Source organism: Notolepis coatsorum, assembly GCF_963971535.1.
Source record: "Notolepis coatsorum genome assembly, chromosome: 2".
NCBI lineage: Eukaryota > Metazoa > Chordata > Actinopteri > Aulopiformes > Paralepididae > Notolepis > Notolepis coatsorum.
Window position 1 is genome coordinate 185278936 of NC_140166.1, and position 24751 is coordinate 185303686.

Below are 24751 nucleotides of genomic sequence, written 5' to 3' on the forward strand. Positions count from 1 at the left end.
TTTCCCTCCCACCCACCCACCCCCTCCTAATGTACAGTCCCCTCCCCATCATATGTATATACTCTGTCAGGATCTAGGGGTAACAGTACTGTATATTTGAATACCGCTTATGTCACAAATGTATCGGTACTAAATACCTATATGTCCCTATGCCATAAATGTCATGTATGTTGTGTATGTCATAAATGTCTATATGAAATGAAAATGGGGGACCCTGATGGAAACAAGACAAACGTCTTTCTCAGGTCTGCATCCCCTTAACAATTGTATGTATTGAGCCGTACTGTATTGTACCCATTCTGCAATCTGTTAAATAAAGTTTTCATTCATTCATTCATTCATAGGAAATCATTCTGAGATCGCTAGAGTGCAATACCGGCTGCATCCTGCTAGGTGGCAGTATCGCCCACCCTTTGAAACCCTATTGCACACAGTGTGTTACATCTAAACCCCTCCGGGCGCCGAATTTTGGTTCAGCCAAGTCTAGCGGTTCACCCGATCACATTGAAACGCGTCCAATGCCCCTCGATGCATGTGTTGTGCCGGATTATGTCGGGGACCCAATGGACACCAATACTGGAAATCGCGATCAGACAATTGGAATATTCTTTTTGGGATACCTCCTAGTAAAGGTAAGGACTATACCACATCAATCCTACTTTGATCCAACCATGATATGATCGCAACGATCATATGTAACGTACTCTAAAACGTATGCCGTTGCTGACGATCAAAGCATCAAAAAACGCCCTTTCATGCATTCATGATGAAACATCATACCTATTATATACCTTTTGAATTGGAAATAATAGCGTGTCCAGGTGAGCAACGGCAACGCTTTTAGCAAAATTCACGTATTGCTCCATAGCGCCGTTTTCAGGTATTAGCCAGGATCACTCTGAAACTATACAATATTCACCACGGTATAACACGCGAACGTATACATGAAAAATGTATTATTTTTCACATGTTGAACGATCGATAGATGATGTCAAATGAGCCATAGTATTGTCTCCATAGCTATAATATAGAATATAGATATAGCCCTGCAAACACCGCCACGCATCCCTATCTCTTAAAGCGGTGGCCCATTGAGTACAAGGATGGCTTACACCGCTGGCATCCAAAGTGTTAAGAGGTTAAGATGCCTAAACAATTACTCAAGCACTACTGAGAGAGATTACATTACTACATTACTTGTGACCATCCCTAGTCCTAATCCAGTATATCTTCAAAATGACAAAGGAAAGCTAAAGTTACAAATGTCACCTGATAATGATGTGAACCTGCTGGAGTATGGGGCATTATGAGGACCATTTTGTTGCTCTGCATGATATCACGTCCCAATAGGAGGAGGATTTGGGCATCTGGGTTCAATTGTGTTATTTTGTGAGCGATGGACGTTAGATGAATATGATGCTGTGCAACATCTGAAGTTGGAATCTCTGACCGATCATTTGGAATGTTCTTCTTTCGTGTAACATCAGAGGTTGAACTCTGTCTTGTAGCCATGCCCTTATCTCTGGTCCCACGTCAAAGAGGCTGGCTTCCGAGGGTGGTCTGTATAGGGGGCAGGTGATCAGGATAATGCTCGACAGTCTGGTCAGGGTCTCCACACTCTCATGCAGCGCTGTCTACCAGGCCCCACATTTGGAATATGATTGCGCTCAATGAGTTTAGGAAGCATCATGCTTACTGTTCCATCCAATGACTCAACCAGGAACCCAGTGGCTCTTATCCCAGATGTCTTGGAGACCCCTGCACATGTGTGATTCTGAACCAGTAATCTGGAAGAGATCAAAGAAAGTGGACTTGGCCATTGAAATGACCCATTACTCTGGTTGACCTTTGTAGCCTTTTCTCGATTTGCTTTTTGGTAGACCTTCCCCAAGCAGATATTTGAGCAGGACCTAGTATTCTTACATTTAGAGGTGACTGCTGCTTGGGTGGCTTCTTTCTCCTTCACCCTCTCTGCCATTCTCTAAGGAGGGGTTTCTCGTGTTCCATGGAGGTGGTCCTGGGACCGGGGTGCAGAGCTATATTGTGACCATCACTTCCACATTCACTGCAATTTGACAGCTCTTTGCAAGGTGGGTAGTAGACTAGCAACATCTGAAGCAGATATTGTTCTCTTTCAGCTCCTTGAGTGATTTACTCCAAAACCCCCTGCACATTTTCAAAGGATGGGGTTTCCTGTGGATGTGACATTGTTTTAAAATATCATCCAGCTTGACACTGTCTGACTGAGATGCTGAGTGGTGTGATGACACATCTGTTTTGTCAGTGGAAATGTGACCTTTGGCATACCCTGGACATTCAGGCTTGAATCAACCTGATTGACCTGTGGGAGCTGTTGAGAGAACAAAGCTAGGGTCGTCTGTGTGCTTCATTACAGATTAAGTCTGAAGAAAACAAAAGGAGAGAAGGAGATGTGGTGCTGCTCCTTGTACAGAGCCCTGACCTGTCCACTTCTCTTGGAGCCCGAGTGGCAGCTTCTCAACAATCGGGTTGACACCCCTGGCAGTGCCCAGATATGAGAGCCCAGGCAGGTAACCTTGCGATTTGGCAGCCTGTAGCTCTTTTGGCAGCTCTCCCAGTTCCCTGTGTTTTACAGGATGAAATATAAAACAGAAATAGCCCTTTGACTTGACTCAGAATTGGCATGACCCAGCTATACAGGTAGGCTAATCGGGAGCTAACGGATGGTGTAGCCAAGCCCTAAGCAAACATTTTAACTGAGCATTCTTACACAGAGAACTCAAAATTCTATAAACAAAACACTAGATGCTTGCACAATACAAATAACATTTACAAGCAATAATTTCCAAAGCACAGACAGAGCTGGAAAAAATAAAGTAGCTGAAGCTGAGAGCGCAGACCTCATGGCAAAACACCTTCTGGAGAGAAAAATGGCTGACCTGGCAGTGTCGCATGACTAAATCAGCCAATGGCATCAAAGTTAGAAAAAGCTAAAGAAAATTAGTGCAATACTTTGTACAGAACATGGCAGGGCTGAATCAGAGTGGGCTGAGCAGGGATTTTGGCTGCATCACACAGGACCTCAGACATGGCTCATAAGAGGACTCCAGGGAAATTAGAATAACAAAATGGCTGACTTGGTCCTCAGTGAAAGGTGCTTTTAACCAGCCTCACAGAGGATCCAAATTAATTACTGTTTTTCTGGCTAACTCTCTTTCAGTATGGCAAACAACCTGGGTCGTAACAGAGACTGGGAATGGTGAATTCTAAAAGAATGTATTGGTTTAGAATGTGTAATGCTCTGACGTGTGATGACAACGACGTGTTTGTCTGCATATTTAGGTTGTATTCATTGTTCTCAGGGACCCACGCAACCTTGCAGTGTCATTGATGAATATTCATCGACCAGGGGTGCAATGTCCTTATCGACATTCTCACGAAGGATAGAGCAACACCTGCATACCACAGAACCCCTGGGGCGACACACACATAATATGGTTTGCATATAGCGCTTTCACTTGCACATCATGCCCTTATTGACATTCAACTCAGACACACACACACACAACACACACATCTCGTCTCTAAATGTCACCCCTTCATCTGCTATATTAAGAATGACAGGAAGTTGGCTCTTGAGTTTGATCTTGTCAGATGAGCAGATGCTTGTGCTCGCGTATTGTGTGTGTGTATATATATTCTAGGGATGCTCCGATATTGGTATCCGTATCGGCCGCCGATATCAGTAAAATAGCTGGATCGGGTATAAAAAAAAAAAAAAAAAAGATTTTTTTTAATTATTAATAAATAAAATAAGAAATATCAATTCTGTACATTTATATCTGTTAATTTGTTACATTTAGTTTCACTACGTTAGGAAAGTAATGTTTTAAGTCAAGCCTGATGTTGCCTTGCACAAGTTGCCTCCACCAGACCTAGGTGTTCATTAGTCTGATGGAGGTTGGCACGAAGCTACCTAAGCCCCTTTTGTTTAATGATGAAGCTCTGTATCGACGGCCTGAGGGCATTAGTTTGTAATGGGTGTGAAGGGTGTTGTCCTCAACTATTTGGGAGGCCTTTTTAACTGTCCGTTTCTTGTGGGTGCTGCTGAGTGGCTCCTGGTCTTTCCCAATGATCTTGCCGCTGATCTTAACGACCCTGTCGAGAGGTTTCCGGTTGATGGCACGCATCACTCCAAACCATGATGTAATGTTAACTCATTCAGTGCCAACCACGAGATTAGTCGGGTTAACTCGCCATGTGTTGCGTGCCAAGACCCGAGAAAACTCTGGTTTTAATCGTTATTTCTTTTATTAGCGATATCCATTCATTTTCATCCATCCAACCTGATGTTATCATTGGGAATGGGTCTGAGCTCGCAAAAGGGCAAATACCACCATCTATCATCTCCCGGATGGTATTGCACATCATTGGATTGGATTGACTGAGTGTGCATCGAAAAAATAACTCCGGTCCGGGTCTTGCTTCTCGGGCATGCAGTATCGTGTTACCAGATTGACTGAGGACCCTCAGAGCAGCGTCGATTATGTGTTTCAGACTATAACGTTGGATCAATAAACGCGATCGATATTTGGAATGGCGATCAGGAATTGGATTAATCTTTTTGCAGAACATCTGATGTGTGGTAAGGAATTTATGTTACGAGTCTTGGGGTAATCAGATGTTGCTTTCACTGCCATCGCAGTGTGTGTGTGTGTGTGTGACGTTAGCGCTAACCAGGTCATGGATAATCGATTTTTCAGCCCGCTTCTCTAGCGTGCATAAGGACACAAATACTATTGATAATCTAGCCTTTATTTGAAAAAGATTCATAAATCAGCCGAAAAATGACAACGTGTTTTGTGTATTCCACTAAAGAACTATTATTGCGAATTTCTCTGGTATTACTAGAACTCTCCAAAACTATACTCGTATTCAAAACGGAAATGTACTGATGAAAAAACTATCCGTTTCGTACATGTTGACTGCAAGCAAGTCATTGATAAGCGACGCGTGTATTAGACCCATAGCCATAATTTAAGATATAGTTTAAGCGTTCGCAAATGTTCCCGTCCTCCCATTGACTAAAGCGCTGGCACGGAACGGCCTATTTTGGGCTTATGGGCGTGGGCGTGGACATTATCGATTCCACAAAGGAGTTGTAGAAAGCCTGCAGGATTGATGGTCGGACCTGTCCTGAAGCTTCCTCATCTTCCTGATCGGTATCGGGACTGAAAAAGTCGGATCGGTGCATCCCTAATATATACATATATATAATGTATGTATATATATATAATACATACACACACATACATACATACAGTACATAATATACACGCACATGGTTGTGCAGGAGACTCCTATCTGGAGTGAGGGAATAGTTAACGGCTGAGACAGCACGAACAGCAGAGCATAATGTTGACTGATAGATGTGGAGCGGGTGCCGTTTTGAGTAGCAGCCTTGACATTACCTTCTCAGGTTGTGACTCTACAATGACTAGAAGGCCTATCGGGAGGAGGTTGATGAAATGGCACGCTGGTGCCGGGACAACAGCCTACTCCTGAACATTGGTAAAACCAAAGAGCTGATCGTGGATTTTAGGAGAATACAGCAGGGGACGGACACACACGCCGTTGTGGATAAACGGGGCTATCGTGGACAGGGTGAGCAGTTTCAAGTACCTGGGAGTCCACATCATAGAGGACCTGCCATGGTCTACACACAGATTCTGTGGTGAAAAAGGCGAAACAGCGCTTCTATCACCTGAGACAGCTAAGGAAGTCCAGAGTATGATACTTGACTCCTTCTACTCCGGGGCTGTAGAGAGCATTCTGACTGGAAACATCACTGCCTGGTTTGGAAACAGCACAGCACAGGACAGGAAGGCATTCCAGAGAGTGGTGCGCTCAGCTGAGTGTACTACGGGGATATTGCACTACCACCCCTGCAGGTGCAAATCCAGAGCCTGCAGAATTATGAAATACCCTCACCACCCCAACAACAGCCTGTTTAAGCTGCTGCGGTCAGGCAAGCGCCTACGGTCACACGCTGCAAGAACAGAGAGACTCCGACTCAGCTTCTTCCCCCAGGCCATCAGAACACTGAACACTGAACTCTCCACTCACAAATACACATGAGCACACACAGACACACACACACCACTCATGAGGCAACCGCTAAAAAAATCAAACAATCAACAAAATGTCACTTTAAAACAAATTTAATCTTTAGAAACACTTTAAAAGAAGGATGTACTGTATAGTTTAGATACATTAGAGTTAGAGTTAACATTGTAAATTGTATATTGCATAGTAGTGTATATAAGAACCAGTTTCTCAGGAACCTAGCATGTCTTTTTTACCATGCATATCTTGTCTTATCTAATAAATTTTTTCGATGCCTATTTTATTCTATTTTATTATTGTATTTTGCACAATCAATGCGGGCAAGACCAGCCGCATTTCACTATGCCCTGGTATGTATGTGACAAATAAACCTTGATTCTTACAAGTGCCTTTCATGGCAAGGGCAAGAAGAAAACATCTGTTGCTTGTGAGAAAAAGGAGTACCGGTACCTGACTGCATTTACAGAACTGGGTAGCAGTTTTACCCTAGACCAGTCTACCTTTGATGGTCTTAGGTCTTAGCAAATATGTGTGCCACCTGTAGTAGGGCCAGCCATCAGCTAAGAATGTGAATGATGTTCCTGTGTGTCTGCAAAACTGCCATGTACAGATCTATGTCAATGCCAAAACTGTGCAAATGTTTCTAAGGAAACTGAGGATAGGGCTACATGGGATGATGACTCCGATGATAGTGGTGAGGATGATTAACATCAGTGTTGCCTGGGAAGTAGGGGTGGGAATCGCCAGAGACCTCACGATACGATCGCGATACTTGCGTCAAATTTAATTTATTACCTTTTTTCAACTGCAAAGTAAAACTTTGTCAACATGTTTTATCTAATAAAATAAAGCCAGTCTGTTCATCTCACTTCAATAATTTGTATTGCAGAACATGGTATTTTCTCAAGCAGACAGATGTAAACACTGTAATCTGTGTTGCATGTACCTGACAAACTGAACTGTTTGTATTAGTCATATTCCAACTTAACTTGAAATGAACAATGCAAAAAAAGAAAAAAAATATTATGAATAATTAAATATCGATACTTGGTGTCCCTGTATCGATACAGTATCGCCATGCAAAGTATCGCGATACTACTACGTATCGATTTTTTTCCCCCACCCCAGTGGGAAGCGTGGTGGTGGATGAGGGGTTGGGTAGTGGATGAGGGTGTGGACTGGGGTTGGGATGTATATGGTGAGGGGGTTAGGGTTATACAGTAGGTATAGTGTGATTTGTTTGTATTTTTTTACCTGAATTCTATTTTTTTATTTTTTATTTATTTTTTTTGATCTTTTTCCCCCTCCATTTTCCTCTGATTTTCTCCCATCCCAATGTTAGTCGTATGCCAATTCCCAGTCCCTTCCTGGTCGCTGCGCACTTACCCCCCACAGTCAGATCATCTGGGAGAGTGGAGGCTACCACGTGCTTCCTCCGACACACGTCCAGCCAATCACCGCTTCTTTTCACCTGGCAGCGCGGATTCTCATCGAGAGGGCGTAGCGTGTGGGAGGACCACACTATCCCCCTCAAGTCCTATCCGCGCTTAGCAGGCGCCCCGACCGAACTGTAGGAGTCGCTGTTTACAACGACCCGGACCCACCCCGCCAGCTTCTCCCACCCTCTAATACAGCCAATTGTATTAGTGCAGACGGCCAGCCAAGCTGGTGACAACCCCGGAGATTCTATTTTGTTTTTAAATGGAAAATAAAAAGGTTAATGAGTAACTTATTGATTTGTCCATTTTTTGACATTATTCCAAATTAAGGGGGTGGTGTAGTGTTTTTATTGATTAAGCATCTTGATCAAAAGTGTGTGGGTCTATTCTTTTTCTCATACTATCCACTGAACTGTTTTATGTGTACAACCTCAATCTTTAGAAGATTGTACCAGCATAAAGCATTTTTGCGTCAAATTTGCTGCATATCATGGTATAAATTCACATTCAAGTATACTAATGCACTAATATTTGACTCTGATGTTTAGGTACATGTGTGAATGTCAATTCCAGAGATTTTATCTTCCCAACCAATTTTACATTGTTAGTTTTTTTTGTAATTTCCATACATATACATTTATGGCCCCTGACACAAATCGGCAGGATATCTTGCGGAGAACTTTTAACCCAATGGTGGTATTGTCTATGGAAAAATGCATTCAGAATGTAGTTCCCAGATGTGCGAACGAAAATCATTTTCTAGACACTTTTCAGGGTTCACCTTATGGCCTATGAGCAACGACGGCAAACAAACAAACAAAGCCTACCGTGTGAGTCTGCACTGTTTCATCTTCATAGGAAGAAAGGAGCATGAAAGCATCCAGACCCACGGTGCACCTGTCCTTCACGTGTAGGTGCAGCAAGGCAGTGTTGAATGAGAAAGGGGGCAACAGCAGATGAATAGCATGTGCGGTCCAGAACAAGGCTGTAAACTGTACTTTTCATCCTTTACAAGAGAATGCTGTTACCAAGGCTACAAAAAGGCTTTCCTTGTCGCGTAGGCTTGGTGTGATGTGCTATTTCAGGAAATTGAAATTGTGCATTTAACCCATCCAACTTCTTAGGAGCAAGCAATAGGCAGCCACAGTGCCGCGCCTGGGGATTGATAATGTTAGTAGTTATCATTTTAAACAAGGTATTGGTAATCTGGGGTCCTACTAATCACCATAAAATACCACAAAGTACCCTAAAAATACCCCAAAGTACCACAAAGTGCCTGGAAATATACCACAAAGTACCCCCAAAATGCCCCCAAATATACCCTAAAATACCACAAAGTATCACAAAATATCCCAAATAACCTCAAAGTGCCAGTATATCCCCAAAATACCACAAAGTACCAAAAAAAAGTCCAGTTATGTAGTCATGTATAGCCCAAGGGACTGTTTTCTTCCATCATTACTGGAATTTGTTCAAAAAATTTATAATATTTGTTCAGTGTTCAATACAGATGTTATTACATTTGGAGATTATAATAAATTATATTCAAATAAACATTTGTTTTGAAAATATGTGGTACTTTGGGAATGGGAAATGGACTGCACATATATAGCGCTTTCCTACCTGCACAAAGAGCTTTATAATTGCCTCTCCTTCACCAATTCACACATGCACTCACAGAGCAATAGCAGCCAGATGCCATGCAAGGTGCTAGCCTGCTCATTGGGAGCAATTTGGGGTTCAGTGTCTTGCCCAAGGACACTTTGGCATGTGAACAGAAGGAGCTGGGATTCAAACCACTGACCAAACCATTGACCATATGATCATTAGTTGACCTGCTCTACCTCTGAGCCAGTATTTTGTGGTACATTGAGGTATACTTTGGGGAACTTTGAGGTTCTTTGGGGTATTTTGTGATACTTTGTGGTATTTTAGGGTATACTTTGGGGTATTTTGGGGTACTACTACTTTGTGGTTCTTTGTGGTACTTTATGGTGATTAGTAGGAGGACCCATAATCTGTAATGGAATACATTTTAAAAGTAGTTTTAAATGCGTGTGCAAAACTGTCTCAAGTTTCAAGAGTTTATTCATCACATACATATCGGGGCATACAGTGTTGTCTCCTTTAGCTCGCGCCGTCCATTTTTTTTTTTTTTACATATCTACCTATGATGTTTCTACCTCTAAAGTAACAGGATTCAGCCGGCAAGTGAAGTAGCTCAGGTTCAGTTTGAGGTGGTTGGTCTAGGCGGAAATGTCAGACAGGCAGGCCGCGATCCGTTCAGAGACTTTGGTATCTGAGGGAGGAAAGGAGAGTAAGAGTTGAGTGTCATCAGCATATCAGTGATATGAGAAGGCATTAGAAGTGATAATGTTAGGGCGGTCAGGTGGCGTAGCGGAGATTGCGTTCGTCACCAACACCGGAGACGCTGGATTCGCCTGTTCGAATCCAGCTCACAGCTCCGGCGTTGTCACCAGCTTGGTTGGCCGTTCACACTAATACAATTGGCTGTATTAGAGGGTGGGAAAGCTGGCGGGGTGGGTCCGGGTCGTTGTAAACAGCGACTCCTACAGTTCGGTCGGGGCGCCTGCTCAGCGCGGATAGGATCTAAGGGGGGTAGTGTGATCCTTCCACACGTTACACCCTCTCAGTGAGAGTCCGCGCTGCCAGGTGAAAAGAAGCGGTTGATTGGCTAGACGTGTGTCGGAGGAAGCACGTGATAGCCTCCACTCTCCCAGACCGACTGTGGGGGGTAAGTGCGCAGCGACCAGGAAGGGGATTGGGAATTGGCATAACGACTAACATTGGGATGGGAGAAAATCGGAGGAAAAAGGAGGGGGGAAAAGATAAAAAAAAACGTGATAATGTTACCCAGAGATTTGGTGTAGAGAGAGAAGAGGATGGGGTCCAAGGGCAGAGTCCTGGGGGACACTTGTCTGTAGGGGGCGAGGGCCAACAGGGTGCCTCTCCATGATAGTAGCGGTCGTCGAGGTAGGATGACAGCCATGCCAGTGCAGAACCTACAGTACAACTCTCATTCCTGCAAGGGATGTGAGGAGGATCTGATGGTTGACTGTGTCGAAGGCTGCTGACAGTTCCAGGAGAATTGGGATAGAGGAGGAGAGGCCTTTCGCTCCTGCTAAGTGAAGAGCCTCTGTGACTGCTATGAGGGCCGTCTCTGGGGAGTGACCGGTTTTGAAGCCTGACTGATTTGGATCCAGGAGGTCGTTCTTTAATAAATAGTCAGTGGGCTGGTTGGATACGGAACATTCAAGTGATTTAGAGAGAAGAGAGACACATGGTTATCTATGACAGTGGGGTTCAGGGTTGGTTTTCTGATGAGTGGTGTGACTCAAACTAGGCGTTGCAAATCAAATATGAATCAAGGTAGAAAAAGAGAACGTTTACAAGCGAGCAAGCCAACATTTTCTTTTTAACACATTGAGTGCCACGCCCCTTCTGGGAAGTGTGTGTAGGCCTTGCCGCCCATTAACCCCATGTAATCGCTCACATTGTTTGTAGAGCTAAACTTCTATTTTATATTATAGCTATGGGTCTAATAACGCCGTCGATTGTCAGTGAGGCCTAACAAAATACATTTTTGGTTCCTGTTGGTTGTCAGTTAAGGCCATGGGTAGGTAGGGAATTTATTTTATTTAATTTTTAATTTAATTTTTTCCCACGGCGACTATGGATAGGGAATTTCTTTTTTTAATTAAAATGTTCACGACAACATGGATGCATGTACTCTGCCAGCATGTTTAATATCCATAATACTAAAGGTTTGACTAAGATTTTTATGAAACTTTATTGTAAAATATATATATATATATATATATATATATATATATATATATATATATATTTATTTATTTATATATATATATTTTAAACTCATAAAATAAATTGGGTCGCACCTAAATCGGCAGGGTCGGTCGGCAACCGGAACCAAACCATTTATTTTGATAAGCCTGAGTTCCTTCTGGTCAACGTGCAAAAAACGGATTATTTTTTTCATCCGTACATTTCCGTTTTATACCGTTTTGAATATGAATATAGTTTGGGTGCTTCTGAGTAATTCCAGGAAAAAGACTCGAAAATAGCGTTTTAGTGGAATCCACATATCACGTTGTCATTTTTCGCCTGATTATCGAATCTTCCTGAAATCAACGCTAGATTATCATTATTATGTCTCCTCGTGCATACATGAAATGGGCCCTGGAGGGTTAACAGGAGCAGAGAAACTAGCAGTACGGTTGCTACTTCTTGCTATTTTCTCAGCAACCAAGCAACTGATCAGTAAACGGATTACACCACTAAAATCTGCGTGAATTGTACATGTTAGCTTCAGTCACTCAGTGGCATTTTGAGAAATTGTAATGTGATACGTGGTACAGACTTCCAGTTTGAGTAATCGTTAAAAATACACGATGTGCAAACACGACTAAACTGCAATATTATACTAAACTGTGCTATACTGTCTATGTATCTTTTCTTTGCACAACCTTTTGAAGTGAAATATATTATTGGAACTCTTTTCATCGTTCTGCAAAGAGTTCCATAGTTTGATACCTATAACTGAGGTGCACCTTTGTTTTAAGGTTGTTCGTGCAAATTGGTTTGGCACATCTGATGAACCAAACAAAAACTTATTATTTTCATGATAACATTATCAGACCAGCCAAATTACCATTCAATAATGTTCTTTTGAATGTGAATGGCCATAATAATATCAGTTATGCTTACTCTTCTTCTAACTGAGCATTATACGTGTGTGTGTTTGCACCTGCAGATATGTGAACACCCTGCTGAAGCTGGTTCCCCAGGTGTTGGCCCTACAGGAGCAGCTCAGAGAAGCTGTGCAGAGCGGGGACATGGAGACATGCCATGGAATCTGCCGCATCGCTGTCACGCTGGGAGAGAATCATTCCAGGTGTGTCTCTCGTCTGTCTGTCTGTCTGTGGGGGACCCTGATGTAAACAAGACGAAAGTCTTTCTCAGGTCTGCATCCCCTTAACAATTGTGTGTATTGAGCTGTACTGTATTGTACCCATTCTGCAATCTGTTAATAAAGTTTTCAATCAATCAATGTCTGTCTGTGTGTGTGTGTGTGTGTGCAAGTGATTCTCTCATGTTTCTGCTGTCGTGGATGGTCTGGCCATGTGGCAAAAAGATAGTCCTTATCGGGAGTATTCCAAAAATAATATTGCAATTGTTTGATCGCCATCTGGTACATCCGATGTCCATTTGGTCCACGGCATAACCCACCACAACATATGGATCGGGGATATTTGATGCGCTTAAATGGAACCGGGAGAACCGCTCCACTCGGTGACAAGGAAACGTGAGGCCGTTACACAGGCCAAGATACAAGGTTACAAAGGGGGCTTGATACCGCCGTCTAGCTGGATGCGGCCGGTATTGCACTTTGGCAATCTCAGAGTCATTCCTATGGTAATACCAAGGTCCCTGGATGAAGAATGAATAAAAATATCGGGAAAAAAAGGAAAAACTATCAAATAACGTATATACCGTACTTTTCGCACTATAAGCCGCACCTGACTATAAGCCGCAGCAGCTAAATTGAATGATGTGTACATATATAAGCCGCACTGGACTATAAACCGCAGGTGTTTTAATGTTTAATTACCATATGTAATTAGCATTGGGACACAATACTGTCGGACAAATAACAAGAATTAACTCATTTACAAGTTGTATTAAGTTTAGCAAATAAGGGAACAGATAAATAACATTTCAATGCAGTCAAAAAAGCAATATTTTGATTTTTACATTTTCGGGTTTGGTCACGTCGAGTCGCATATAAGCCGCACCGTTATATAAGCCGCAGGGTCGAAAAATGGTGGAAAAAGCCGCGGCTTATAGTCCGAAAAGTACGGTATATACGTGGTTGGCGTTCAACGGTTGTCGGCCAAACACGTATATATAAATGTTGTTGGCGGGGATTGAGTTGAGGGGTTAACGATCTGAAAAACCGTAAAACCTTGATGAAACTCTCGGATATTTGAATGGAACTGTAATTTGCATCTATAATTTGTGTGTTAGGCCTCACTTTTTTAACGGCAAATTATGTCCTCAATGGAAAACTTTGTTAACATCTGCAATAAAAATACATATATATGTTTTATTTTTATCTAATACGTTAACGTTTTCAGTCTGTTCACCTCACTCCAAATATATAATATATATCACTGTGTTGATTGTGTGTGTGTCAGTGACCAATGCCTTACCTGTCGATCTATATTTCGAGAGCTGTCTACATCTACCCCTTAAGGTTTGACTGGCCTGGTTTACCTATTGTACTACTGCTTCAACTTACTTCCTGTCCATCTCTCTCTCCCTCCTTCCATCCCACCCCCCTCTTTCTCTCTCTCCTTCCCTTCCTCCCTACCTACCTATCTTGCTCTCTCTCTTCCCCCCCCCCCTCTCTCCCTACCTGTCTCCTTCTCTCTCTCTCTCTCTCTCTCTCTCTCTAGGACTCTATTGGAGCAGGTGGACCACTGGCAGGGCTTCCTGGCATTAGTAAACATGATCATGTTCTGTACGGGGATCCCTGGCCACTACCCTGTCAACGAGACCACCAGTTCCCTCACACTAACCTTTTGGTACACACTACAGGTACCGTTCCCTCACACCATATTTTACATAGTCACATCATATTAGATAATGTTATGAATGATGCACACAGATTTACACCTTCCTACAGTACAACCTTCTTTCTTCTTTATCAAATACTCTCTCTTGCACCAAACCAAGGCCCATATTTATCATACTCCTAAGAGTAGTGCTCAAGTCACATGACCAGACTACTCAGTATGCCTTTTGAGCCAGTCAGGTGTCAGATCAGCACTCGGACGCCTCCATCTATGACTTCATGACGCTTGATAAAATACAGGCTGATTTACTCTCTGTAGGTTGTGATCTACGCTCCTTCATAATACTATAACCTCATGACTCAGGGCCAATTTAGGGGACCCAACATTGGATTGAGGGCCACCCAAGAAAAAATGGAACACATACCAGTTGCTTAGCAAGCTTTCAACAAGCCGTCATTCCTAACTTGACAGCATAGCCCAGGGCTGCAGTTTTACTTTCTTAAAAGCAAAGTACTGTGTGATGTTGTACCGGACCAAATATATAACGCATGCATTTACACCTTACACACAAACAACTCATTGCAGGCTGCCAGAAACATTCATGAGTTCCCCCATTGTCCCGCGGGCCGCACTTTGAGAATGCCTGTCATAAAGTAAATTATTGTTTTTATTTACAAATTATTTGTTTCGAGGCCAGTCTATTTCCACATTTAATTTCTGTAGACTATAGCCTAATGTATCAGATTTCATGAAACTTTAATAATATAAATAACTCTGTTTGTGTAACTCTGCTTATGTTGCTAATGTGTCTGTAATGTGCAGAGAATGACCATTCAAACGATCGTACACTCATTCAGACCAGGCTTTAGAATTATCTTACCAGTACAATCAAGTTCAACTTGAGAACGGGTGTACGCTTGTTTTAAAGAGTAACTAAACCACCCATTGTGATGAGGGGGGAGATATCACATTGCACATTAAAGAAGAAATCCACTTCCTGAAAGTAACCATGCTAAGCTTACTCAATAAAACCCAGAAGACCATAGACATCTGGTGATTTTATGATGACTTAAAATGCCTATTCAACCATCAAAAGGTAAAGACTACTGAACCTCCGTACTGAGAAGATGGTACAGCAGAGGTTTTCAGACATGGTATAGGAGAAAGAGGTACCATAACATCACAGATTGGGGCGGGGCAGAGTGACAATCAACCTCTAGGGCTGCAAAATGACCATTTGGTTCATTACTCTTGAAGATCAGATTGGCACGTAGTACGCACTCTCCCCTCGTAAATGAATGCCATTGACTGTATTCCATCCCTAAACTGTTGTACTTGTCCTGTTCCTTAAACACCATCTGTCCGGTTCCCTTCTCTCCAGGATGAAATCATGTCGTTTGAGTCAGACAAACAGACGGTGTATCTGCAGGTCTACAGACCTGTGTATTTTCAGCTGGTGGACGTTCTGCTGCATAAAGCCCAGTTCCCCTCCGACCAGGAGTATGCTTCCTGGTCATCGGATGAGAAGGAGCAGTTCAGAATTTACAGGTGTGTGTCATTGTGTGACACCGTATGCATGTGTCCCTGTGATTGTCCCTGTGTGTGTGTGTGTCATTATGTGACACAGTATGCCTGTGTCCCTGTGTGTGTGTCTCACTATGTGTGTGTGTGTGTGCGCGCAAGTATGCGTGTGTGTGCACGTGTGACTTAAGTGCCTGTGTGCACAGAGCATGACTGTGTGTCAGCGGGAGTCTTGAGTGTTTATTTTTCTGACGGGTCGATTGGTCAGCAGATGAGTGTATTTTTCTATAATACACTCCTCACTGAATTGACCGCTGCGTGATAGATTGAAAAAGATGATAGATGGTGTTTGTATTTAATGGTTTTAAGATTGCCTGTAGATTGTTTGATATATAAGCAGACAATCTGGGGTCTGAAATGTATTAGTTTTGTGTCTGTGTGTGTTTAATGGTTTCAAGATTGATTATAGATTATTTTAACACAGGTTAGCTGCTTAGCTAATACGATTTTAGAATGTTTGATATATTAGTGGATAAACGGCTCTGTAATATTTGTGTTTGCTTGTGTGTTTATTAGGGATGGGCAAAACTCACAAAATTGCTATTCGATAGTCAACTACCCTGGCCCCCCCCCCCCCCCCCCCCACATTAACATATGATTTTGTTTTAATTTAATAGCAAACGTGTAATCAAACGAGCCAGCTAGCTAGCTGCTGTCATTGCAAACAGCTATGTATTTGGGAGTCGCAGCAGGCTAATGTTATTTCCAGGAACAAAAGCATTCATTACGAAATGTGTGAGCTCAGCTTAGTGAAACAAAATGGCAAATGTACAAAACTTGCTACAATGTAACATCTCCGGTCTCTCTTTCTTCATCTGTTAATTAATAGACTGTTATGTTACCTGGCTAACTAGCAAGCTGTACCCAGCATGCCATTCAGCAGTGTAATTAAATAAAAAGCAATTAATACAGGTCCCCTCTCAATACTCTACACAGTGTAAGTGCTGGTAAAAACAAGGGGTACAGCATTTTTAGAAGACAAAACGATAGTTGCATAAACATTTTAAAAAATATATATTTTAAAATCGCTGCCCATCCCTAGTATTTATTAAATGGTTCTCTAGAGGTTGGCAGATCAGATTGAATGTATGATCAGATAACCTGCATTCTGATGTGTCCTTCAGGGTTGACATCTCAGATACTCTCATGTATGTGTATGAGATGCTGGGAGCAGAGCTGCTAAGTAACCTGTATGACAAACTAGGAAGACTGTTGACCAACACTGAACAACCCTCATCATGGCAGGTGAGACACACACACTCTTGTTCTCTCTTGTTCACACACTCTCTCTCTCTCTATCTCTCTCTCGCTCGTGAGATTGAGAGACACATGTCAAGTGTTGTCTGTATATCTCTAACATATTGAATGTGTTGTCCTCCCCCTGCTAGCACACAGAAGCACTGCTGTATGGGTTCCAGTCCATAGCAGAGACAATAGATGTCAATTACTCTGACGTAATACCAGGTCTCATAGGACTCATCCCCAGGATCAACATTAACAACGTCCAGTTGGCAGACACTGTCATGTTCACTATAGGTAATATACATGTGATTGATTGATTGATTGATTGATTGATTGATTGATTGATTGATTGATTGATTGATTGATTGATTGAAAATGTTATTAACAGATTGCAGAATGGGTACAATACAGTACAGCTCAATACACACAATTGTTAAGGGGATGCAGACCAGAGAAAGACTTTCGTCTTGTTTACAACAGGGTCCCCCATTTTCAATTCATCATAACATAATGACATACAGATAGACAGTACTGCTACATCTATACATTTATGACATACCAGATTTACAAACAGTACTGTTTGTGATACAAAAAGAGTAAAAAAAAAAAAAAAAAAAACGATAGTATATACATTTGACGAAGAAACTGTACATTGGAGGAGGGGTTGGGTAGGTGGGGTGTGGGGGGGAACTGTACATTGGAGGTGGGTGGGTGCGGTGGGGGTGGGGGTAACTGTACATTGGATTATCGATGAAACCTTACATGGTCCAAGAAGAGGGTCTTGTGTATTACTGGGTTAGGACATTTACTGTACATTGGAGGGGGTTGGGTTAGGACATTTACAGGGGCCAATTTCGAATTGCAGTCTCCCGTAGGTGCTCCTTGAGAGTGGTTTTAAAAGTGGGTAGTGATTCACATTCCTTTACAGCTTTGGGTAGGGCGTTCCACATTGATGTGGTATAATTGCTAAACGTGTTTAGTCCCTTGTTTGAGCCGAATCTGGGTTTAACATGATTTGTGGAGCTCCCTCTGGTGTTGTGGTCGTGGTATTCACTGACCTTTGGGAAGTATTTTGACATGTACATGGGTACCTTAGTCGTGTAGTGTATCTTGTAGACCAGGCCAATTGCAAGTTGCTGTACTCTGTCGTCTACTCTAAGCCATCCTAGGTTGTCAAAGTGGGCAGGGGTGAGGTGGGTTCTAGGGGTAAGGTCAAGCAGTAGTCTGACTAGTTTGTTTTGTGATGTTTGTAATTTTGTTTTTAGCGCCTTTGATGTGCTGAGCTGCATGCATAGTCGTAGTACCTTTCAATGTAAGGCATGTGATGTAAAGCACACTGTCATGTTCACTATAGGTAATATACATGTGATGTAAAGCACACTGTCATGTTCACTATAGGTAATATACATGTGATGTAAAGCACACTGTCATGTTCACTATAGGTAATGTGAGGTAAAGCACACTGTCATGTTCACTATAGGTAATGTGAGGTAAAGCACACTGTAGGGCTATCTTAAATACTTCGAAGCTTCGAGGCTTCGTTCGATGGCACAAGCTTCGAACATAAAAAAAATCGAAAAAAAGAAAATTACATCAAATAAAAAAAAAGATTTGCCTCAAATCTTGCGCCTCCATTCCAATGAAACGAAACTAAGCGGCGCCTTCCCGCCTCCATTCCAATGAAACGAAAGTAAGCGGCGCCTCGACTCCACCTCTCTACAACAAGCAGGTGGAGATTATCTGTGTTGAAAAAAACAAGGACATGTGCAGCAGACATGTCGACGAAGAAGCGAAGCAATGCCGTTTGTTATTTAAGACTATGTCGGACAGTTTTTTGTTCATTGTGCTGCTTTTTTAAAGTGTCCCGACCCATATAAAAATATGTCTTAATAAAACGTGCTTAATTAAGTCGAATTCTGCCTTTGTCTCTATCAACTACATATAAATATTTATATAATTGTTTGCTTGATAGACGAAGGTTGCAACATAATTATGTAATGTCATGTCGTTGGCTGTGAGAGCAGCCCCACTGCACCCAGGCAGCGCAGCCGAGTGCAACCTTGTTGGCTGCGTCACAGTCACGAAAGGGGCTACTTAATTAATTAATCCAATCCACTTTATTTATAGAGTACATTTAAAAACAACAAAGTTTACCAAAGTGCTGTACAAATCCCACAACATAAGATACAAAAAATATAGTATATAAATGAGAATTTATTTTTTTTCCCCGAAGCTTCGAATTAAAATCGAAGCTCGGCCCGAAGCTTCGATTGCCAAAAAAAGCTTTGAATGTCAGCCCTAGCACACTGTCATGTTCACTATAGGTAATATACATGTGATGTAAAGCACACTGTCATGTTCACTATAGGTAATGTGAGGTAAAGTACACTGTCATGTTCACTATAGGTAATATACATGTGATGTAAAGCACACTGTCATGTTCACTATAGGTAATGTGCGGTAAAGCACACTGTCATGTTCATTATAGGTAATATACATGTGATGTAAAGCACACTGTCATGTTCACTATAGGTAATATACATGTGATGTAAAGCACACTGCCATGTTCACTATAGGTAATATACATGTGATGTAAAGCACACTGCCATGTTCACTATAGGTAATATACATGTGATGTAAAGCACACTGCCATGTTCACTATAGGTAATGTGCGGTAAAGCACACTGTCATGTTCATTATAGGTAATATACATGTGATGTAAAGCACACTGTCATGTTCACTATAGGTAATATACATGTGATGTAAAGCACACTGTCATGTTCACTATAGGTAATATACATGTGATGTAAAGCACACTGTCATGTTCACTATAGGTAATATACATGTGATGTAAAGCACACTGTCATGTTCACTATAGGTAATATACATGTGATGTAAAGCACACTGTCATGTTCACTATAGGTAATATACATGTGATGTAAAGCACACTGTCATGTTCACTATAGGTAATATACATGTGCGGTAAAGCACACTGTCATGTTCACTATAGGTAATATACATGTGATGTAAAGCACACTGTCATGTTCACTATAGGTAATATACATGTGATGTAACAGCTAATGATTACAGTATGGGACACCAATAGATTGCCTCCATGTCATTTTGTCTATTTGTATTTTGAATACTGGTACTGTAGTGTCCATTTGAATTTTTGCTCATTATTGACAAATGGATATATTATATCATGAATAATTGAATATATACTGCTATATGATAAGAGAGGAGCTTCATACCCAAATAAAAGTAGAGCCATTATGGGGTAGTTATTAAATTAGCTTCAATGGGAAACCTGCTTTTCTAATGGCTCAACACACGAGCATCATCTCTCGCACCTGTACACTTTAAGAGTAGTGTGTTTGCACGTTCAGGTGCTCTAGCAGAGTGGCTGGCGGACCACCCCGTGATGCTGAGCAACGTGCTGCCCCTGGTGCTGCAGGCCCTGGGGAACCCTGACCTCTCTGTCTCCTCCGTGTCCACGCTCAAGAAGATCTGCCGGGAGTGTAAATACGACCTGCCGCCCTACGCTACCAACATAGTAGCCGTCTCTCAGGTGTGTGTGTGTGTCTGTATCTTCGGTCTGTATCTTCGTGTGTGTGTGTCTTGGTTAACTTGCCTTATAAATGGAAGCCATTACGCTCTTCATTTAATTTCTTCCTATAATTTGTTAGTCAGTTCTGAGTTAATAGCGATTTGTTTTGTTTACATAGTTAGTGGTTTAAAGGCTTAAAGAGATCTAGGCTTTTCAAATATTCCTGCTACTTATAAATAATATTTCATCTTTGAAGTCACTTCAAAGTGGGTATTTTCGGAGTAGCTTTTTGAGCCTGAATTAAGTCCATTATTTTCATGTTGCCTCAAAACAATGTCACTACATCTTTCTAACCATTTGTTTTTTCTTTCTTTAATCTCTCTCCCACTCTCTGTCTCTCTCTCAACTGTCTCTCTCTCTCTCTCTCAACCTCTCTTTCTCTCTCTCTCTCTCTCTCTCTCTCTCTCTCTCTCTCTCTCTCTCTCTGTCTCTAGGAGGTGCTTATCAAGCAGATCCACAAGGTCAGTGTTTGTCCTCTTGTCTTCCTTGGCTCTAAACAACCAGCTCCATAAATAAAAAAAAACAATACCTCACAGTGCTTAACACTTTACCGTCGGAACGTTGTGAAATAAAATAGTTCGGTTGGCTTCAGCCTTACGTTGAGAATAGCACCTTCTGCCATGCTGTGACTATGTGATGTGAGGAGTGTGATGGGACTATGTGATGTGAGGAGTATGACGTGACTATGTGATGTGAGGAGTGTGATGTGACTATGTGATGTGAGGAGTGTGATGTGAGGAGTGATGTGACTATGTGATGTGAGGAGTGTGATGTGATGAGTGTGATGTGACTATGTGATGTGAGGAGTGTGATGTGAGGAGTGTGATGTGACTATGTGATGTGAGGAGTATGATGTGACTATGTGATGTGAGGAGTGTGATGTGACTATGTGATGTGACTATGTGATGTGAGGAGTGTGATGTGAGGAGTGTGATGTGACTATGTGATGTGAGGAGTGTGATGTGACTATGTGATGTGAGGAGTGTGATGTGACTATGTGATGTGAGGAGTGTGATGTGACTATGTGATGTGAGGAGTATGATGTGAGGAGTGTGATGTGACTATGATGGGAGGAGTGTGATGTGACTGTGATGTGAGGAGTGTGATGTGACTATGTGATGTGACTATGTGATGTGAGGAGTGTGATGTGACTATGTGATGTGAGGAGTGTGATGTGAGGAGTGTGATGTGACTATGATGGGAGGAGTGTGATGTGACTATGTGATGTGAGGAGTATGATGTGAGGAGTGTGATGTGACTATGATGGGAGGAGTATGATGTGACTATGTGATGTGAGGAGTGTGATGTGACTATGTGATGTGACTATGATGGGAGGAGTATGATGTGACTATGTGATGTGAGGAGTGTGATGTGACTATGTGATGTGAGGAGTGTGATGTGACTATGTGATGTGACTATGTGATGTGAGGAGTGTGATGTGACTATGTGATGTGACTATGTGATGTGAGGAGTGTGATGTGACGATGTGAGGAGTGTGATGTGGTGATGTGAGGAGTATGATGTGACTATGTGATGTGAGGAGTGTGATGTGACTATGTGATGTGACTATGTGATGTGAGGAGTGTGATGTGACTATGTGATGTGACTATGTGATGTGAGGAGTGTGATGTGACGATGTGAGGAGTGTGATGTGGTGATGTGAGGAGTATGATGTGACTATGATGGGAGGAGTGTGATGTGAGGAGTATGATGTGAGGAGTGTGATGTGAGGAGTATGATGTGACTATGTGATGTGAGGAGTGTGATGTGACTATGTGATGTGACTATGTGATGTGAGGAGTGTGATGTGACGATGTGAGGAGTGTGATGTGGTGATGTGAGGAGTATGATGTGACTATGATGGGAGGAGTGTGATGTGAGGAGTATGATGTGAGGAGTGTGATGTGAGGAGTATGATGTGACTATGATGTGAGGAGTATGACGTGACTATGTGATGGGAGCAGTGTGATGTGACTGTGATGTGAGGAGTGATGTGAGGAGTGATGATGTGACTATGTGATGGGAGGAGTGTGATGTGAGGAGTGTGATGTGAGGAGTGTGATGTGAGGAGTGTGATGTGACTATGTGATATGAGGAGTGTGATAAGATAAGATATTCCTTTATTGATCCCCTTGGGGAAGTTCAGGCATCATAGCACGATGTGTGCACTAGGAGGTTTCTAGTACATTGTGTGCAGTGCAGTCCAGAAAGAAGTATTTGTAATGGAATAGTGAGAGGGCTGTTTGGGAGCTGTGTCTAAAGCCTCTGGTCTTCTTTCCTCGTAGACGAGTCAGTGCATGTGGCTGATGCAGGCGCTGGGCTTCCTGCTCTCCGCCCTGCCAGTGGAAGAGATACTGAGAAACCTCCACTCCCTCATCACCCCATACATCCAGCAGCTGGAGAAGCTAGCGGATGAGACGGTGAGTGCTTGCAGTGTTTCCCCACAAGATTCTTGGGTTATCTTGGGCTTTTCTTGATCCTCCAATCGCAACCGACGCTTTCCTCGGACGAGCAGAGGAACAGTGTGATATTTCACATTCACACTCCCAAGTGATTTGGATTGACTCACAACTGCAAATACATGCTGGGCTGTCCAATAAATGTAAAAACTGAGTCATTCAGTGCAAGGGTTCAGTTAAAAATCACAATCGTCCCAGAACCACACCAATCCTGATCTGAGGTGGAACCGTCTGAAATCCAAAATAATGAGGTTTTATGTGAATCTCCTGTCCCAGGAACGTCCCTAAGTCTGTTTTTGTACCATCCATCCCAGACACAATTTCTATCAACACCGGGACATCGGGACACCCTCGATTTCAAGCCCTGCTCACCAGTGATGAAGACAATAGTGCAATAGTCATAATAGTGTCAGTTGGGGAAATGTATTTGTGGTGGGCCGCCACAAATGAATCTGTGTATGGGAATTGGAAACACACGCTGTTGGACTGTGGCCATGAGAGCAGGCTTGGGATCTGTGTGGAGCCACTGCAGTGGAACATGTCTCTGTAGTATTAGATTGGAATTGGCCCTGTGCCATAGGCTGGTGATGCACCAGTTGGCAGCACTGATACACACACACACACACACACACACACACACACACACACACACACACACACACACACACATACGGTATATACCAGTAGAAGGGAAAAGACACATTAGTGACACAAGGTATTATATTCAGATGAAAAGGCGTCAATACAAATGGAGGACACACACACACAGAAGATGACATACTCTGCTGAAATGCCAGGTTTAATGAAGCTTGGGTACACTATGCACAGACCTTAATATTGTGAGATAAAAATAAGGATCTGACATTCTCTAAAAATACATAACTTGACATTATCTTTGCTAAACTAAAGAGACTTTCTCTCCCCATCCATTCTTCTACTGTCAGCAAAGGCCTCTGTTCGTGTGAATAGCGATTGTCAGTTTAGATTAAGCTTTTCACATCCCCTCTTTTTTTTTTTTTTTTTTTTGTATTTTTTAAACATAACATAAAATTAGACACACAGGCATTAACAGTAAACATCCAATGAAATCACCATTTAAATAAATGTAGTATACGAGATATATACCTAATACTTGCTATCTAATACCCTACATACATATGCTCTCGCTCGCTCACCCCCCCCGGACCCCCACTTGGACAATCCATCCATTATCATTCGTTCCTAACCAGGCACTACAATTCATATGCTAGCTTTTATTCTCTCCACCACTTCTAACCAGATTGCAATTTTGGTTTCACTGACACCTAAAATTCTTGCTGTAGATATTTCTAGATAAATCACATCGAGATATGTAAGAACCCATACCTTCCGACACATTTTTTCCGATTGAAACCATCGTGATGCTATCAGCTTTTTAGCCGCTGTGAGACCAGATAAAACTAGTCTCTTTAGCTGTATAGGGGCTGCAAACTGAAAAACATCATTCAACAGCAATACAGAGGGGTGTACAGGTATGTTCAGAAATAAGACATTTGATAATTGCTGGGACACTTCTTTCCAGAATATCTTAACTGGTGGGCAATCCCAATACATGTGCATAAATGTACCCTCATCCCCATTTATACATAAGGAACATCTGGAGTCTTGTTTAAGTCCTATTCTGTTCAATTGTATAGGAGTCGGGTATGTCCTATG

At 42.2% G+C, this 24751-nt stretch overlaps 1 protein-coding gene across 1 annotated transcript in view; it reads left to right on the forward strand.

Moving 5' to 3' along the window:
- ipo13b (importin 13b) overlaps positions 1 to 24751 on the forward strand; it is an 88300-nt gene that overhangs the window by 33800 nt on the left and 29749 nt on the right. Inside the window, exons 6-13 of the mRNA XM_084308867.1 lie at positions 12340 to 12480; positions 14045 to 14186; positions 15546 to 15712; positions 16870 to 16990; positions 17134 to 17281; positions 20377 to 20558; positions 21032 to 21058; positions 22883 to 23017. Coding sequence (XP_084164993.1) covers positions 12340 to 12480; positions 14045 to 14186; positions 15546 to 15712; positions 16870 to 16990; positions 17134 to 17281; positions 20377 to 20558; positions 21032 to 21058; positions 22883 to 23017 — 1063 coding nt within the window. The remainder of the gene's footprint in view (positions 1 to 12339; positions 12481 to 14044; positions 14187 to 15545; positions 15713 to 16869; positions 16991 to 17133; positions 17282 to 20376; positions 20559 to 21031; positions 21059 to 22882; positions 23018 to 24751) is intronic.